Source organism: Notolepis coatsorum, assembly GCF_963971535.1.
Source record: "Notolepis coatsorum genome assembly, chromosome: 4".
Taxonomy (NCBI): domain Eukaryota; kingdom Metazoa; phylum Chordata; class Actinopteri; order Aulopiformes; family Paralepididae; genus Notolepis; species Notolepis coatsorum.
This window is the reverse complement of record NC_140168.1, coordinates 52,728,119-52,748,150: the sequence shown is the minus strand read 5'-3', so window position 1 is coordinate 52,748,150 and position 20,032 is coordinate 52,728,119. Positions and strand designations below refer to the sequence as shown.

Genomic DNA, 20,032 nt, shown 5'->3' with positions numbered 1-20,032 from the left:
TCAGGGACCTGGGCTTGAACTATGACCTCTGCCAGTGGGTCTTGGACTTCCTGACGGGCAGACCCCAGGTGGTGAGAGCAGGCAACTGCACCTCCTCATCCATCACCCTCAACATAGGGGCCCCCCAGGGCTGTGTTCTGAGTCCCCTCCTCTACTCCCTGTACACACACGACTGTGTGGCTCAGCGGAGTAGCAATACAATCATCAAATTTGCTGACGACACAGTGGTGGTGGGCCTGATCTCTGCCAACAACGAGAGGGCCTACCTGGAAGAGGTCAAGGTCCTGGCGGGATGGTGCCAGGAAAACAGCCTCTCCCTGAACGTCAGCAAAACAAAGGAAATGATTGTGGACTTCAGGAGGTCGGGGGTCAAGGACTACAGCCCCCTCAGCATCGACGGGGCACCGGTTGAGAGAGTCAACAGCTTTAAGTACCTCAGAGCCTACATATCCGAGGACTTGACATGGACCACACACATTGACAGTGTTGTGAAGAAGGCACGACAACGCCTCTACTTCCTCAGGCGCCTAAGGAAGTTCCAAGTCAGTCAGAAGATCCTTAAGAACTTCTACTCATGTACAATAGAGAGCATCCTGACTGGCAACATCACCTCCTGGTTTGGGAATAGCACTGCACAAGACCGAAGCAGACTACAAAGAGTGACACGTTCAGCCGAACGCACAATTGGAGGGGGGCTCCCCACCCTCCAGAACATTTACAACAAGCGGTGCAGGGGCAAGGCTAAGAGAATCATTAAAGACTCCAGTCACCCGAACAACTGCCTCTTTGAACTGCTGCGGTCAGGCAAGCGATACCGGAGTCTCAAGGCGAGCACAGAAAGACTCAGAAGAAGCTTCTATCCCCAGGCCATCAGGCTGCTAAACGAACAATGAACACTACACAACAACAACCATCAAACGCACATAGCACACACATCCACACGCACACACTCACTTTAAACAAACACACTGTAGCACCCACTCCACACACTTTATAGCACACACTCACTTTAAACAAACACACTGTAGCACCCACTCCCCACACTTTATATTTATTGATGAAGGATTGCACTACAACTCGTACACCTTACTGTAAATTGTACCTAAATTGTACCTCATCCCATTTCTGCTTTGCACTATATAGTATTGTACATCAGTACACTGCATAGTATTGTATATTATATGGTAACTCAGTTACGTCTATTCTGCATCGAACATTGTACATATGTCTATACTGAACACTGTGACCTCATTTTCTACTTCTAAATTACATGCTATACTATGTTATTTGATACTATCTTGTTTAGCACAGTCTCTGGAGCGTAACAGTAAGAAGCATTTTGTATGAAAGTATTCTGTACTTCTGTATGACAACTATTAAAGAAACTTGAAACTTGTGTGAATTGCACATTCGAAGTGTCCTAAGCTGCTTGGTTTTGAAACAGAGTTTTCTATGAATGAACGACAGCCGCTGCGTGTCAGATTCCCAGGGTCCCTCAGTGGCTACTGGATACCCCACCTGTCTGATGAGGCCAGATGGCTGGCAGACTGGCTGTCTGCACCTCCTTATTCGTAGCCCCGTACCTTTAGACTTCTTCATCTCCCTCTGATGTAACCGGCTAATGATGTCTGCGCTGGTCTGCATCAACGGCGGAGACACTTTGCAGGTGGCCGGGATGCGAGGGGGACCGCGGCCCACAATTAGAGAGATAACCTGCCTGCATCCCCCATGGGCCCTGTAGCCTTGGCTCCCCATCTATCAGAACCCCACCCTCGCCACCATCACCTCGCCCCCGCAGGGAGCACTCCCTCGGAGCCCGCGGTGCGGACAGAGCACGCTCAGATTAGGGGGGGGGGGGGGCGCCTCCGGGACGGCTTGTCTGTTTAGTGACAGCCTTGGCCCCCTACGAGATACGCTTTCTAATTAACCCACGCGGCAGCGATGCAGCGGAGATGCAGGGGGAAATAATGGGCCTCTCTCTCTCTGCGTCTGCTGCTCTCCTGCTGCCCACGACGGGTCCTTCAGCACCGCCCTCGCACGCTCTCAAACACTCTTCTGACAACGCGCTTTTCTGACACACTCGATTCTACTCAGTTTCTATCAGTGGGAACATGAAGAAGAGGCCGGTCGGTGTGCATCTCAACCATCTGAGACCGATGACCAGCCATCTGATCCGTCGAGATACATTTTTAATGATATGACAACAATATAATTCAGTTTAGCCCTGTCTTGATTACTAGTTATGCTGCTGGCCTTTACATAATATTACTACAACTCTGTACATACATCTGATTCACACTATTACGCGGTACTACTAATTATATATTTTATATCCAGTTTAATGACCAGTACATTGTATATTACTACTGCACTTTACTGTTACATTTGCACTCTGGTTGGATGCCAACCTTCTTTTCGATGTACTGTACTTGTGCTGTATAATGACAATACATTTTGAATCTAAAAGATCTAGAATCTGAATCTATATCATGCGATTAATTATAATGCAAACAGCTCCATTTTAATCCTACTATAGTCGGAGACAGTCTTTACTATAGTTGTGCCACTGGTCAGTACTAAAGATCAGTCAACTTTAAAAGTTCAAATAATGCTTTCAAATTGGCCACTATTTATATATGCATTGCTCCTGCAATGTGATGGTTAACAACAATGTTAACAAATGTTTACATCAAAGACAAAAGAGACACTGACTGCTAGTCCTTATTAGGGGTGGGACGATACATCGATCCAGATCGATATATCGATCTATTATCAATTATAGGATCGATGCAACGTAAAAAGATCCGTTCATATTGCGATACTCTTATTTTGAAAATCCCGTGGAGAGTCGTATCCGCTCAACAGCACAGCAGTAGCGTCCGAAACACGGACATTACAACAGAGCAAGGCTACATAGTGTGCCTATTTTGCGACCCAAAACAAGTCCCTGCTGTTCTGCAACGGGTCAAATGCATCTAACATGCTTTGCAATCCTTGCCATTCCTTTATGCCCACGTCACGTTAAAAAACTAAATTAACGTTACGTTAGTGTAAGCTAACAAGCTAACCCGGATCAGAGCCATAGAGACAGAGAACAGCAGAGTGGGGACTGGGGAAGGGGCATTCGCCCTTTCTGTGTGTGCGTGTGCATTTGGAAAGACCAAATTAAGTCAGACGAGTATATTATATTGATAGTAAATTTACTGAGGATGGACAGATAATGTTGATATTTAAACATAGGTTGCGTGTTGTGAGTTCCAAAAAAATTTACTTAAAGTTTAAAGCTCAATATATCAAAACGTGGCACTTTACAGTGAACAGGAGGTATATTTGTATTAAAAACAATAGATTGTTTTTCATTTAAATGTCTGGAAGAGCTCAAAAATAAAAATGTCAAATGATATTTCCGTTGCCTTTTTTGAATGTTACTGATTGTGTTAAATGGGCATATAATTAGGCTTGGGCGGTATAATTTTTTTCATACCGTCATACCTTGCTGACATAATACCCCGGTATGGGTATTATGACGGTATGGGGGGGGGGGGGGGGGGGGGGGGCGGAGCGGAGCTAAGTTAACAATATACTCGTTATCACCATACATAACGCTTATATTGAAACACGTTGACATTAGGGCCGTTCTTTCAACCTAAGAGTACACTTTCTTCAACCTCAAACCTAAATTCCTTAGCGACCTGTGTTGCCAAAGTAAACAAATCAGCGCGCATTCGAGACACACAGATATGAAACGAGTCATACGGAACAAATAACGTATAACGGAGGCTGAAATTAGAGCAATGTGAGTCACAAACTCACGACAGTAGTACACAACTACACATACAGACGCATAACATTTATTCTGCATTGATTAAGTGATAATCAAAACCCAGCTTAAGCCGTTAAACCCATGTAGTGAATCGCGAAGCCAATACGCACACACACAGTCGAACTGGAGCGGTTTACCAAACATACACTCCCAGCGTTCATATCTCGTACGTTCATCTTCCAACATAACATAACATAACTTACTGGTACCCAAACAACGTGTCCCGAGTCCACTCATGCACGAATCCATTTCAAAACGTTAGAAAAACGCTCCGTTTCCCGATTCCTCAATCATCCAATGTCTGGAAGTTAGTGGACCCATGGTCCATCCATTCGATCTTAATAAATGGACTGCCATAACCGCATTCTATAGAAGAATAAGTCTTTATTTGTCATGCAGATTAACACACACGCAAGATGGGCGACCGACGGGAACGTGTGAGTGGCTCTGCTGAGCTCTCTGACTGAGAGAGGGAAAGACAGACTGCCCTGCCCTCTGCTGGCGCGTGCTGTGCACTACAAGCAACGCCGTCACTGTTATATAACTCTGTCAGTGTAATAGAAGGAAACTCATCTGTGATTTGGCGCACAGTCTGTGACGTCACGGTATTAAAAATCTTACAGACGGGATTTCGAAATACCCCGGTATACCGTAATACCGTCATACCGCCCAAGCCTACATATAATATCGTCTCATATCAATTGCAGGCACCTGAATCGAATCGTATCGTATCGTGGCAGACTTTGTGATATCGGCAAATATCGTATCGTTGTCCAAATAATCAATATCGTATTGTGATGAAACTGGTGATTCCCACCCCTAGTCCTTATGCTGGGGCAACCTATGTAGGCCCTACATGTGAATTAGCATACCGTGTTCAATAGCCTATGAGTAGCAATGTGCTATTTGTAGGCATTTGGTGCGTTTGTAGAAATTTGCATCCTTGCTGAAATAATGGTTCGATTTTTGGTTAGATAAATATTTATTTATATTTATAGAAATGTTTTACATCTATACCATGCCATATCATACACAACTGTATTAAGGAAGGGTAGGTTTTTCTTGAGAACAAACAAATAACATTTATTTCAAATGTTCCTGATTCTTTTTTAACAATGTGAATAATTACACCATTAAAGGTGCTATACATAACATTCGGCCACTAGATTGTCTCACTAGAGCACCACCATGTCATTCATCCAATCTGATGCATTCCACATGGGGAAATGGGAAGTGCAACAACCAAACAACATTAATTTGGACCCGCACATTTCTTTTTACATGATTCATTAATTAATCAATACTGTTTTTGGGGGGGAAAGCAACATTTTTATTCTGAACCTTTCTAAAAGCTCTGTGGATGTATTTTCTTTTATAACTACATAACATGTTAATTATAGCACCTTTTAATAATACTATTAGGATTTGTTTTAAATTCAAGTACCAATTTTTCTTTGGTAGAACCTGAACTCTCCAGCGGTGCTGAACGCCCCCAAAGAGAGGAAGCCCAGCAAGAAGGAGGGAGGAGCCCCGGGGAAGTCATCCAGCCTCCCAGCAATCCTCTACAGGTCAGCCAAACAACCTCATGTATACAGACGCGTGTTCAACATGACAACAGAAGCATAACACAAGCCAGCATTCCAGAACAGACTACGTTTGACTCGCCGTCAGTTGTTGACATTAGCCGTAATCCAATTTCCATTCTAAGCACTCTCCCAGGCACTCCCGAGCTAACCGCCTGTAAAGGACTCATTTTAGGGTTCAACAGTGGAATTGTTTGACCCATTATTTCATGCCAGGAGCACATCCATACAGCGTTTTTAAGAAATCACAACCACACACACACACACACACACACACATACACACACACACACACACACACACACACACACACACACACGCCAAATACAATGAATATACAGGATCTTGTCTCGGAACAAAGACACATCATCAGCTTTACAGTTGTGTCACAGTACAGTAGGACCTCACATGCAGTATCCGGCTCCCATGTATGCTTTTATTACGCACAACCGTCCATTTGTGTTTTTATTACGACGCACATCAGCGTTTAGCGGCGTGAAATACGGTGTGTTTGTGGCCGTGAAGGGAAGTGAAGTGAGAGTCCAGCCCTGCATCAGACCGGCGTACCGTGAGGTAGTTAAACTGAAGACAATGTAGCGCGAGATGAGTGTTAGAGAGCACTTCCTGAGGTGAAAGCCGTATATCAAGCGAAGCCTGACATAGCAGAGGTTGTTAAAGACGATGTTAAGCATTGCATTATTGTAGCATTATAAGATGTTAATTGCGTATTGACTGGTTCTCAGTACTTGTGGTTGATGATACATTTACAATAAAAAAATTATTATAGTGCAAACTGCAAACTATATTAATTCTGCTATAGTCAGAGACGGTATTTACTATAGTTTTGCCACTGGTCAGTACTGAAGATCAGTAAACTTTAAATAATCAACATCCTTTCTTGCGGCTAAGATTGCGTGCTTGTTTATGTGTCAGGGCTACATTGATCCGTCACAGAGCGGATAGAAATTTGACGGATTGTATTACTGTCCGTTTATTTTTTTATGATTATAACCTAACGTAATCGCGGTGACGTGTCCATCTGTTCCAAAAGGTTATCCCTCTCTGAACCTTTCCGTCTGTGAAAACGGACACGTAGCTGGTGAAGATGGACAACGCGACGGATCAATGTAGCCGGGCCCTTAGGGTTTTTGTTTGTATGTTCGAAGCGCATGTTTCCATTTCCATTGTTGTGATTCCCACCCCCCCCCCCCCCCCCCCCCCGCCGGCAGCTGTGGTATCTGTAAGAAGAACCAGGACCAGCATCTCCTGCTCCTGTGTGACACCTGCAAGCTGTACTACCACCTGGGCTGCCTGGAGCCACCACTCACACGTATGCCCAAGAAGACCAAGAACAGCTACTGGTGAGAGTGACATTTACATTTAGTAATTTAGCTGACGCTTTTATCCAAAGAGACTTACAAGTTCTGTACGACAAGTCATCAGGAAGGGCACAACTCTATCAGCTGAGTAACAATGTTCATCAAATTGTTGAGTGCTACAGTGTAGATTAGTTTATTAGGACAAGTGCATGACAGTAAGGTTAGTTAGGGTTCGATTATTTTTTTATTATTATTATTTTATTCAGATAATGGTTGAAGAAGTGCGTCTTTAGTCAACGGCGAAAGATTGGACGGGTTTCGGCTGTCCTAACTGTGGTGGGAAGTTCGTTCCACCATTGTGGGGCAAGGACTGAGAATAGGCAACTTCTCTTTAATGACCCTCCCGGGGCTTGGATAGGAGTAGGTCTGAGGCGGCCAGAAGATGCAGAGCGTAGGGGTCTTGAGGGTGTGTAGTTAGAGACCATTGACCGGAGGTAGGCGGGAGCGGTTCCCTTTGCCGCACGGTATGCTAGGTCGAGGGCCTTGAAGTGGATTCGTGCAGCAATGGGGAGCCAGTGCAGGTCCCTAAGAAGTGGGGTGACATGGGCCGACTTTGGTAGGTTTGAGATCAGGCGGGCCGCTGCGTTCTGAATGAGTTGAAGAGGCTTGGTGGCAGTGGCCGGGAGGCCAGCGAGCAGTGCGTTGCAGTAGTCGAGGCGGGAGATGACTGTTGATTGGACGAGGAGTTGGGTGGCTTCTTTTGTCAGGAAGGGGCGGATCCTTCTGACATTGCTCAGGAGGAATCTGCAGGTTCTGGTTGTTGCTGCGATGTGAGCGGAGAAGTTCAACTGGTCGTCAAGGACAACACCAAGGTTCTTGGCGGTCGGGGACACGGTCACAGCTGCAATCTCGACTGTGATGGAAAGGTCGGTCAGGGGGGAGGATTTGGCCGGCAGGTGAAGCAATTCTGTTTAGCTTAGGTTCAGTTTGAGGTGGTTGGTCATCATCCAGGCGGAGATGTCAGACCGACAGGCCGAAATCCGCTCAGAGACGTGGATATCTGAGGGAGGGAAGGAGAGGAAGAGTTGAGTATCGTCGGCATAACAATGATAGGAGAAGCCATGAGACGTAATGTTACCCAGTGATTTAATGTAGAGGGAGAAGAGAAGGGGTCCTAGTACCGAGCCCTGGGGAACACCCGTCCGCAGGGGGCGGGTGGCCAACAGGGTCCCTCTCCATGACACTTGGTAGGAGCGGTCATTGAGGTATGATGTCAGCGCAGAGCCAGCCACTCCCATTCCTGCGAGGGCCGTGAGGAGGATCTGATGGTTGCCTGTGTCGAAGGCTGCAGATAGATCTAGGAGAATCAGGACAGAGGAGAGGCCTTTCGCTTTTCCTAATTGAGAGAGATAGAGAGAGAGGGAGATCACTGTTGTCCAACCACCACTTCATAACTCCTAACTATAATATTGTTGATTTGTTTTATTCTTTAATTTTCTGAATTTAAAGTTGACCTGGTTCATGACGTGCTGAATGGGTTTTGTGACTCATGAAAACCATTCAGAAACCTGATGTAGAATGTGAGTGATTAAACACTCAGGGCGGGATCCACAAAGGGTTTGTGCAGCTTTTTCCGATGTAAAGCCGGTGCATATAGCGCTGAAACTCAGTTTGCTATCCACAGAGGACGTGCAACGGGTAAAATGAGGTGGTAACTGCCTTCCATCAGCATTGCGTCCGGTGCAATTATTGCATATTTAAATGAGGTCATATTGGCCGAACATGTCCCCTTTCTATGCAAATGAGCCTCGTAGAAAAATGCTCCCAATCCACAAAGCCTGACGCCAATTGCACCAAGCAGTTAACGCTACGCACCAACCGTCTTCACAGACAAGGTGGTAACTAAGTGGAGCATGGTGCGGTTTGCTGTTGGTGTGAACGCAATCAAGCTTTATATATTACCTAATCTAGGAAGCGCAGGATTTTTGGAAGTGAGTCTGAATGAGAGAGAGTGTGCGAGCGCGAGTGAGGGAGAGTGTGTGTGCGCGAGCGTGAAAGAGAGAGAGCGTGTGTGCGCGAGTGTGAGAGAGAGAGTGTGTGTGTGCGAGCGAGCATGAGAGAGTGAGTTTGTGAGAGATAGCGTGTGTGTGCGAGCGTGAGAGAGAGAGAGCGTGTGTGTGTGCGAGCGAAAATGAGAGAGAGAGAGAGCGTGTGTGCGCGAGCGTGTGCTGTTCATGGGGATTTTCCCGAAAATTATCTGTCCAATAGAATGAATGACCTGGGCGACTGCATTTCATTGCAATCTGTCCGATCAACGTATGGTGTCTTACTAAAGAAAGGCGTTAGTGACAATCAAGGAATCATAAACGACCCCCCCCCCCCTTTCCTTCACGCATGATGGAGCATAATGTATAGCGATCATATGCATTTGAAATTCTTTATATACTGTAGCGTGTATAGCAGGGGTGGGCAATTATTTTTCCCAGGGGGCCAAATGAGCAACTGAAAATATGTTGGAGGGCCGGGCCAAAATTCCAAACTCAATTATGCATAATATACATTTTATTTCTATATAAAAAGCAGTAAATGGCATTGTTTTGACCCCTGGTAAGAGTGTATGTTATTATTTGGCAATTAACACTTTGAGTGCCACGCCGGGTTTTCCTTTTTACCCCCTTGATGCCACCATCCACTTCAATGTTAACGTTAATATCGCCTAATCTATGTTTTAAATTATGGCTATGTGTCTAATCTGCCCATCGCATTATCAAAGACTATTTTCCAGTCAGTGCTGTCAAGGCAGATTGGTTTTTTATCGCGTCATTTCCGTTTCAGAGCATTTAGAAAAGCACCCGTTTTGAGATAAAAAAACAGCCCATTCTGGACCATTCTATGAAAATCGTCTTTTACTGGAATATTCCACAACGTTGATATTCGTCTGCCTTTTTATGAATCGTTTTCAAATAAACGCTAGATGATCAATATTATACGTGCACGCAAGCACATTCGGGCCGCGCGCGGATAATCGCCGCATTGATTTCCTCTTGGACTTTTACAGTGAAACCGAAAGAGCCCATTTCACAAAACAGCTTATAACTTCATCAAAATGAGTCTGATTATCCTAACACTGATAACATAGAGTCCTTACCTGACATCAGATGGTATCCAATTGGTATATTCCAATTCCTGATCACCATTCGAAAAAATCGATAAGTGTATATATCCAACGCGATACAGTAGAACTCCATGATCAGCGGGGCTCAGAGGCTCCAGAATGAACTGTGGTAACCCCGGCTGGATCAGTGGACTGGAAAATGTCGAGTACCGGATTTTTTTCCCCATCCATTTTCATTGAGTCCATTCCAAAATCCCTTATGTCATCTGGGAGACGATAGGGGGCGCTTTTTTCCACATATGATCTCCGGCGGTGCTCGTGTATACTCGGGTAAGCTCGCGTGATGCAATATGATTTCAGATCGCTAAAAAAAATCAGAGAAATCTCGTGAGTGGCTTTCAACCACATAAAAATAAACCCGAGATATCTCGCGTGTGGCAGTTAAAGTGTTAAAAGGTGAGGTTAGCTTTCAAAAATATCATTTATTCAAATAGAATTTATTTCCAAAATGATAAACAAAATGTGAAACATTAATAACAAAGGGCATTTTGAGTTTCATATACTATTGAAACAAGGATTTTCTTAGCTTTCTAAAGACATCACATCATCTTATAGCAAAAATAAACAAGACATGTCACTGAACTGTGTAAAGAAAAGTGTCCCAGTTTTGTAGCCTTTTTTACTTTGCATGCCTATATTAAACATTTAATGTTTTCAGAACTGTGCAAAAAAAAGAAAAAAAAATATCAAGTGTCCCATTTCACTTGTTATATTTCCACATTTTAGTGTTCTTCAGTTCTTTTTTTTTCATTCAGTGTGAGAAATCCAGTCTCTGTTGAGCTTTAACAAGTCCATCAAAGTCAGGTTGCATGTCTGAGGTGGAGATGCGAAGCACAGCTGCCAGATGTACATCAGTGAGAGAGGATCTGTACCTGGACTTGGTAAACGTCATGACTGAGAATGTCTGTTCACATATGTAGGTGGATCCAAAGAGAACCAACATCTTCTGAGCATGTCTCCTAAGCGTATGTTGTGCGTGTGAACGTTGACATGAAAAGAAAAAAGTATAAAAAAATATATATATATATATATATATATATATATAAAAAAGAAAAAGAAAGAATTTATTTTGTATTTTTTTATCATGTACTCTTTCGCGGGCCGGTCAGAATCATCCTGCGGGCCGTACAATTCCCAGGTCTGGTGTATAGGGACGAAACGCCAATCGATAATGTATAATACTCGTCGGGGGCTATAGCGCGTGTTCTAGGAATTACTGCTATACAGTCTAAAAACATACTTATATTCTCGACGGTACTAACACGACAATGTATGAATGGAAAAATATAACGTTCCCACATCCGGAACGATAGATACCCGATGTTGAATGGGCCATAGTAATGTCGATATAGCTATAATATTTAAAAAGTTATAGCCCTGCAAAGAAGGTGAGCCACTCCATAGGCTTACAGCACTGGCAGAGAGTGGTAAAGATGGGCATACTGCATGGCACCCAATGTGTTAAATGTAAAAAAAAAATATAATACATTTATAAAACCGATACCGATAATTTCCGATATTAGATTTTAATGCCAATATCGGACATCCCTAGTTTTTACTGAGATCGCCGTTTCGGTCACTAGGGAGACAGATAGTGGGTTTTTTGAAGGTTGGCTCGAGGGTTAAACAAGTGAACGTCCACCGAGCTCTCTCTCTCTCTGCCTCTCTCAACACTGTCAGGTGCAGACTGCTCCACGAGCCAACTGTGCTGGAGCAGATCAGGGAAAAACTCCACACATAATGGGCGTGTCTGCGCTAGGGCCAGGCCACGTGAGCGGATCGGCGCGGCCGAGAAATCCGCTCTTCGCTCTTTAAAGCTTGGTCCGCTCCGCTAATCGTTCATGTTGACCCCGCCCCCAAGTCGCTCTCCGCTCGCTTCCCGCTCACCTTGAATCGAGCGCTCCCCGCGCCAGATCGCTCGGCATTTTTTTATTTTTTTTTGGAGCATGGTGTAAATTAGCTCAAACTACAACAGTCTACACCCCCTGGGCCCCTTAACAATTGTTTGTATTGAGCCGCATTGTAATTGTACCCATTCTGCAATGTTAAATAACGTTGTTTATCCATTCACTAGCTCTATTAAGCGATGATAGGCTAGCCGAGCCACAATGCTATGGTCGCTGCCATTAACGTTAGCATGTAAGCTAACGTCAACAACAATGGCGTCGATACTTTTTCTAACAGGAGTGAGTGAAGGAGGAGGAGTGAAGCCTGAACAGGATATCACAGGTTCACCCTTCTCATTGGTTGAAAATGGCCTTCATGTTTGTACATCGCCATCTGTTGCTTTGGCATTGTACTGCATGTATATTACATCAACAGTGTTAAACCACTGTGAGCGACCTGGAGTGGATTGGAGCGGAGGAGAACTCTCGCTCCGGACGTCGCGCCGACTCATTTTAAAACCCACTCCTCGCTCACGTCAAAACCGGCCGCTCCGCGCACCGCGCCGCTCACGCTCCGATCCGCTCACATGCACTGGCTAGGGCTGGGCGATATATCGAGTATACTCGATGTATCGCGGCTTGTTCTACGTGAGATGTAGTAAATTACTATATCGTGACTTGCTTTAGTGCAGAGCGTTCCTCTCATTTCATTATAGACAGACCAGCGCGGACCTTAAATGACATGCAATTGTAATTTCATTACACAGACCAGCGTGGACCTTCAATGACATGCAATGGGCTAACGTTAGCTGCTAAGTTAAACCATAATAGGCTATGCTCTTAGCTGCTAGCGTTAGCTCAAAGCGGACTCCACGACACTAGTTCCATTAGTGAGAAAAGGGGGTGGGTTATATTGATGACGCTTGACAACAGAGGTTTAAAGATAACTTCATATTTATTGGTTATTCGTTTCTTGCATCGAGTTTCAATCTCCGTGTGTTCAACTTCCTGTGTTTACATTCGAGTGTGACATCATCGCCTACGGCAGCTTATACACTCAAAACGCAAACGCGTTCTCTCTCTCTCTCTCTCTCTCTCTCTCTCTCTCTCTCTCTCTCTCTCTCTCTCTCTCTCTCTCTCTCTCTCTCTCTCTCTCTCTCTCTCTCTCTCTCTCTCTCTCTCTTTACATTCAATGATTTAAAGTGGCCAAACGTTACAGTATAAATACTAACTGGATAGTTGATGATATAAACATTTCATTTCATTATCTGAAATATTCTAAAATCATTAAGTCTGCTATAAGCCATTATCCCTTTGTAAGGCTTTGTGTGTGATTATTATTTTCTCACAGTAGTGTGTATATATATATATGTGTGTGTGTTTGGCTAAAATGGATAGAAAACACATTGCAAAAGTCTTAGGCACCCAATAGTTTTTATATAAATTGTCTTAGATTTAAATAATTTTTTTTATTAGTGTGTCAGTAGACTACTCTTAGTACATTTTCATTTAATTATTTTTTAAAGCATCTTCATGGTTTAATAATGGAAACATATTTTGCAGGGACTTATTATAATCATCATATTGGCGTGACTGTATGCACCAAAGGGTTAAAATCAAGCATTTTTAAGTGCTTTAGAGGAAATGTCAAAATATCGCGATATAATATATTATATCGTGTATCGTGATATGGCCAAAAAATATCGCAATATCATTTAGAGGCCATATCGCCCAGCCCTAGTCTGCGCTGGTATCTCATCCGCGCAATGTCCTTTGTGGATAGCTCGCAAACACGGAGCAGATACCGGGCGCAAACCCCACGCAGTTAAGGGTGCAATTACCACCCCGCAATCCATTCTTAGTGGATCCCGCCCATAGTGTTTTGCTGTTTGAGTGGTTGATATTTCCACCTTGCGGCACACTCTGCCCTAACCGGTCATGTCAGGGTGCCTCAGGTGCTGTCAAACCCAAGGTACTCACTAAGTGGGTTGGGGGCAGAGTGTGTAGCAGGGTGAAAATATCAACCACTAGGTCAGAAAAATGACCATGTGTTTAGTTACTCTTAAAATTATTACTAGCAGTGTCTGGGTAGTGTAGAGGTCTAAGCACTCACTTACCACCGCAGATATCTTGGTTCAATTCCTGGGAGAGGTACCTCCGGCTTGGTCAGTTGTCCTTACGAACACAATGGACAGTGTTCGCGAGTGGAAAGCCAGTGGGGTACGAGTCCTGGTTGTTGCAATAGCGACTCCTACTGGTTGGTTGGGGAACCTGTACAACAGGGACGGGGAGATTGCGTGAATCTACACCCTCCCCAGACTGATAGTAGGGCAGCGCAACAACCAGGAGGGAATTGGCATGATAAATATTCCCATTGGGGGATGGGAGAAATTGCAAGGAATCCAGGAAGGCTTATAACTTTAGTTAAAGAATTAACTCATGATTCTAGGATTTTGGCTAAGCAGCATTGTTTTGATATTGGATGATAATTATTTAAGTCACCACCTTTATGTAATGGAACAACTTGAGCAGCTTTCCATACATTTGGGACTTTTCTAGGGATGCACCGATACTGGATATGGGTCCGATACCAGGCTAAAATTGTATATTGATATCGGAGAATGTCTCTGATATCAAGAAACACGTCTAACATGCCAGAAATCAAAGCAAAGTGACTTGATTTACTGCATTTATGACACATTAACTCTCTCTAATGGAGAACAATGTATTGTCAATGTCATTATTGTAAAATCATTCAATCTTTGTCCAATGACCCAAAAATTGCGTTGCATGTCTATATTTTTCATTAAAAGTAATGGATTTGACCAGAGATACATCTTAGATTTAAAAGATGAGCAAGCGGTGCAGCAATTATAGGAGCTCTAAGACGCAGGAGGCAAGGATCAACGTCTTTGTGTTTAGGCCTATACGTGCATTATAAACTACTGTATACTACTGTCTAAATGAAAATCTGTTGGTAGGAGTTCTCTACTATATATAACTAGGAGTATAGCCTGACAAAAAGCTTTGCACATGTCTGTTTTATTTAAAATTAGATCATTTTCACCACCAATCTGAGCAGGCTAGAGAGGTGGTAGGCTTTTTTCTCTCCATGATTTTCCAAAAGCTGGTTGCATCTCCATGGGAGCTCACAAGAGAGGACACGTAATGATCAGATTTAACTTTTCTGATCATACTAATATGCGCTTATTCTGCAATTGCTTCAAGTGCAGGTAGGAGGTTTTTTATCAACCATGATTGCGCTTGCACACACACACACACACACACACACACACACACACACACACTGTATAACACAAACTCCCTTACATCACACTGGCATTCATTCTTTACCGTGCATCTAAACCGGTTCTGACATTGTTCCCGGGGACCACATTATTAACTTGGCAGTAAGCAGCAGTAGTAACACATTACAGGTCTACAATATATTTATTCATATTAGGCGTGACATTTCAGCCTAGTCAGTGGCAGGATTATCAGATGAAGGATGCAGAGATAGTGGAAATGTCACACTCACCACTCTGAAGTACCGGAGAGAGAGAGAGAGAGAGAGAGAGAGAGAGAGAGAGAGAGAGAGAGAGAGAGAGAGAGAGAGAGAGAGAGAGAGAGAGAGAGAGAGAGAGAGAGAGAGACAGAGAGAGAGAGAGAGAGAGAGATGAGTCCCATCCCTGTCACTTTAGTGGGCTGCTGCTTTGAGAAGCATGCCTTTTTTCTTTTCCTTTCGTTATTCCTTTTCCTTTCTTTACTTTGTAAAATGAGGATGTGATGCCCGGGGATGCCGCTCTTAATACAGAGCGTGTTGTTTGTTTACGTGGCACAGTCTCTGCCGGTGATATGAGGAACTCATTAAATCCACACGGGAGAGAGAGGAGTCGCCGTGGCGTTCCGCGTTATTGGGTGAAAATTAGAAAGCATTTCAAAGATAAAAATGTGCACGGAGGCCAAGTCGTTCCTAATTAACAAAGGATCTGCAGAGCCAGACGCATGGCGGAGAGGCGCCGGTCTGGAGGGACTGCACACGGGCAGGAGGGAAGCTCCCTCTGCCTGTCGGAGTGGAAATGAACACATTTCTCCTTGACCATTTCCAACTTGGGTCCGATAGCGTTTTGTCTTCAGCTTAATGCAACAAACGCCAATCAGCAATATCTGAATGTTGTTTTTCACCCTTTTTCATCGGAAACAGACCAAGAAGAGTGAAGGTTTTCTCCTCCGATAATAAAATCAATACCTTGTAGTGGAGAGAACTGGTTCTAGACACTGAAATCCCCCCCTGCCCCCACACCCCCCTCTCCTCCTCCTCCTCCTCCTCCAGGCAATGCTCCGAGTGTGACCAGGCCAGCAGTGATGATGCAGACATCGCCATGGAGACGCTTCCCGATGGCACCAAGAGGTCCAGGAGGCAGATCAAAGGGCCACTCAAATTCATCCCTCAGGAGATGTCGCCGGAGCCCAAGAAACACCAAGTACGAGGCACGGTATGCGACATACCGCGACGAGTTATAAGGTTATAAGGAAGGTTGAACGGCGTTGAATCAAAAACGCCCCTGTTCCTGGCTTTTTAACAAGTTTGTTCTAGTCGGTCTTTCAATACTTTGAAACGATCGATTTCAGAGTTGGCTAACTTCAGATGGGAGGGCTCATTCAGTCACTAATTGATTGATAGGTGTTGATTAAGAGGAGATTGATTCGTTCTATTTGTGTAACGTGGCCTTTAATGGTATTAGCATATTGCGCGAGGTCACAGAATGTTCTCTCGATTTCAAAACAAGACCCGTGGCCCCTCTCGGAGTTCAACTTAGACTTTTTAATCTATTTGTGTGTTTTTTTATGCCCAGTTATTACTTGCGAAATGATAAGCACATCTCTAGCATTGTAAGAATAGTCAGATTTATTGTCACATCTTCTATACTGTGTACAGCATAAAAAGGTTAAATTATTTGTGTCTTGGCGCCTTAGGCTTTGGTGTTTCATAAGCACTGGCATTAGATTTAAATAGGTCCTTCTGTCCATTGCAGGACAATAATATGAGATCTCCAGTTTTACCGATTTGTCAATTAAATGAACTACTGTATTCGCTTAGTTGGCAAAATCCCACGACTATCAGTCAGCTAAGAATTTGTATACGGTAGTTCATGACACGCCGGCCTACAACAAAACATTTAACTTTTAAAATACAGTATTTTGATTGTATAAGAGTTTCAAAAGTATTTGAAATTATCAAATAAAATACAAGATGCAAAGAGAAAAGGTCAAAACGGATATCCGCCTGCTCCATGAAAGTCTTTCTGAAGTGTGTAGACATTTCCAAGGCGCCACCTCGTCGTGTCATAAAGCCTCCGGTCTGTCTGGTAATAATACTGCTTTGACTCTGGCCACACGAGAGCCACACTTTGTGGACTGGGTCCTGTTCCCGGCGTGGCGTTTTCCTGTCAGCCGTGAGAGCTCTGCAGATATACAGCCTCTCCACCTCCCCCATGGATCTTACTTATCTGTCCCTACCATGCTCTGATCGGGAGATATAGACCTGCCTCGCCGCTCCCTCAAGGAATGCTCAAGATGGCTATCTGAAAGGTGGGCAAGAGAAAAGCCTCTGCCAGCCTCTCCTCCGTTTTGTCTTTTCTCTTTCCCCTTTTGTTTTCAGACTTTGTCGATACCCAACCCCCTGCCCCCATAGCACGCCCCCCCCCCCCCCTGCCTGAACAGAACTGAAAGGGAACTTTCCCACATTTTACTGCGGAGGGACGCTGGCACATCTTAGTCCACAGTATAGTTTGTGACTTTGCCGCTCTCTCGGATAAAACGTACAGGGGGAAAAACACTCCTTTTCAAACGGAGAACTGAACAACCTTTTGTGGTTGGCAGAGGTTGGCGCTCTGTGTATAGAGTCATGGAGGGAGGCCTGAAGAGTGGAGGAGCCACGATGCCAGTCTGGGTTAATGTGTTTTCTTTCTTTTTGGAAGGGGGGGGGGGGCTGAACACCCTGGGCCCAGAAGTCTGCTGAGGACCCTGCTGGAGGACTCTGGGATTAAGAGGCTTTTTCTGATTCCTCTCACCGCCACGTTCGCCCAGTCGAGCAGCTTCAATGCGGCATTTATCTTCAAATGCAAGGCGTGCGATGGCAGCCACTAAAAGGGGCCCTGCTTTGCATTTTTAATGCTTTCACCAGGGCACCCAGGCGCTGGCACCGCTCTAAAGCCGTGTTTCAATTTATCAGGGCCGGCTAATCGACCTCCTGCTGGCCTCCCGTGGATGTGACTTGCGCGGTGTGTGCGTACGCACGCACATTTGGCCACAAGGGCCGCCATGGCCCAGTGCCACCCTCAGGAAGCCGAGACTCCTCTGGCAGTGTTATTCATGCCCTGCAGTGGGGAAGTGCCTGCTGGAGGATAACCTAGTCAACCTGTGAACTGGATTTTATTCAGCACATAGAACATGTTGCAGCTGTAAAATTAATGCTCCACGGCCCACTCTCGATGATTCGTCACAACACAGACTCCTCTATAGATACGGCAGCTCCCAGACAGACACTCTTATCTTCAAGGCAGCATATTCAGACTGCAAGAAACTCTGCGCACAAAAAAGACAGACATTCAAGAACTGTGTGTGTACACACAGATTCTGTCTTAAAATACACATAAGAGCACATTCAGAAGTAAATCCATTTTCAGGATTTTCTCAAAATATGTAATTACCAAATTAATTATGATAAGCACCTTTTGGAGCTACATTCTGTAGCCCCTGTGCCCCTGTCCTGCTGCCTTTGATGGATGACCACCAGAGCTTTTAGCAGGTAGGGAGCATGTAACCGTGCTCAGTCTGCAGCCGATGTTCCTCACTTTTCACTTTGTTAAAGGTTCAATGCATTATAAAGTATATAGGGAATGCTAATGGTGAACCGGCAAGAAAGATGTGCTTGGTTTGGGAAGCAATCATATCAATTAATACGTAGTAAGTAATATGTGACGCGTTAATGTTGTATAGAAGGCAGCTATGTAAGCTTTTACTGCCATAGGCGGTGAACTATTGCACGAGCACAATGTTATGCTATATTAATATATTGTATCAGACATCAATGGGTATTAAAGGTTTATCAGGTTTCATGGATCCCACACTGTCTTCTTGTATAGACCTTTTCAAACTTGACAACATAAACATTCTAAATGGGCTCAAGCTGAATCCATGTCTACAGCAGCCGGCAGGGAATTTACTTGGGGCACCGATCAGGTCCCTAGAAATGCCAGTTCCATTGAAAAAGGTCTATTCATTTTCATTCCTCAAGAATAGACATTTTAACAACGAGAAGTGTCAGAAAATAGCGTTAGGCACACACTGTATTATATTAACTAAGGAGATCCAGTAGAATCTTGTGGATAATAAGCTCCTTGTGATGGATGATTTACTATCACCTGAAGACCCCCGCGGCAGCGGCAGTAAAACCTCGCCTGTGAACATATGCCATTAGTCAGTTGGGAATTATGAGAATTAAGTTAACACGTCTAGTTACTACTAGTTCCTATGCTCCGTTAATTTTTCTAATCCTGTGTGAAATGATTCATGGCTGTTAAAGATGCAATGATGTACTTAATTAAAAGATTGATTTAGCTTGAGTCTTATAAACTGCCCGCCGTTTTAATTTCCTCACCTGAGCAGAGCGTGTGTGTGTGTGTGTGTGTGTGTGTGTGTGTGTGTGTGTGTGTGTGTGTGTGTGTGTGTGTGTGTGTGTGTGTGTGTGTGTGTGTGTGTGTGTGTGTGTGTGTGTGTGTGTGTGTGTGTGTGTGTGTGTGTGTGTGTGTGTGTGTGTGTGTGTGTGTGTGTGTGTGTGTGTGTGTGTGTGTGTGTGTGTGTGGTGGGAGGGATCTATATGGACGCGTGTCTTGGGTTTTGCAGGCGATGCAGAGCTTGAACCAGGCATCGGACTTGTGTTGATCTCCTTGGCCTCTAATAGATTACTTTTAATGGAGTCTGGCCGTAGCAGAGAAATTATTAAATAATGTTGGGGGGCCTTTTGTCTGGTGGCGCCGTCACAGGAGAAACAGTGCGAGGGGCTTCAGGAGCCAGTTGGCAGCGTTGTGGCAGTTAGCATTCATAATGATAAGTGCTCCATCTGGCGAGTTGCGGCAAAGCCAACGGCGACAGATGGAATTGTTTTCACAATCTGTTTAAATATGTTGTCGTTTTTCTTTCCCTTCTTAAAAGCCCAACTCGGCTCCATCACTTGCATGCTT

General features: G+C 44.4%; 1 protein-coding gene across 3 annotated transcripts in view; it reads left to right on the top strand.

The window, feature by feature from the left end:
• The window catches only part of phf14 (PHD finger protein 14), a 188,894-nt gene that overhangs the window by 83,866 nt on the left and 84,996 nt on the right, over nt 1-20,032 (top strand). For 2 of the 3 annotated variants that reach the window (XM_084313376.1, XM_084313378.1), the window contains exons 12-14: nt 5,285-5,391; nt 6,636-6,767; nt 16,120-16,282. In XM_084313376.1, the coding sequence (XP_084169502.1) occupies nt 5,285-5,391; nt 6,636-6,767; nt 16,120-16,282 (402 nt within the window). The remainder of the gene's footprint in view (nt 1-5,284; nt 5,392-6,635; nt 6,768-16,119; nt 16,283-20,032) is intronic. The other variant, XM_084313377.1, reaches the window with a different exon arrangement.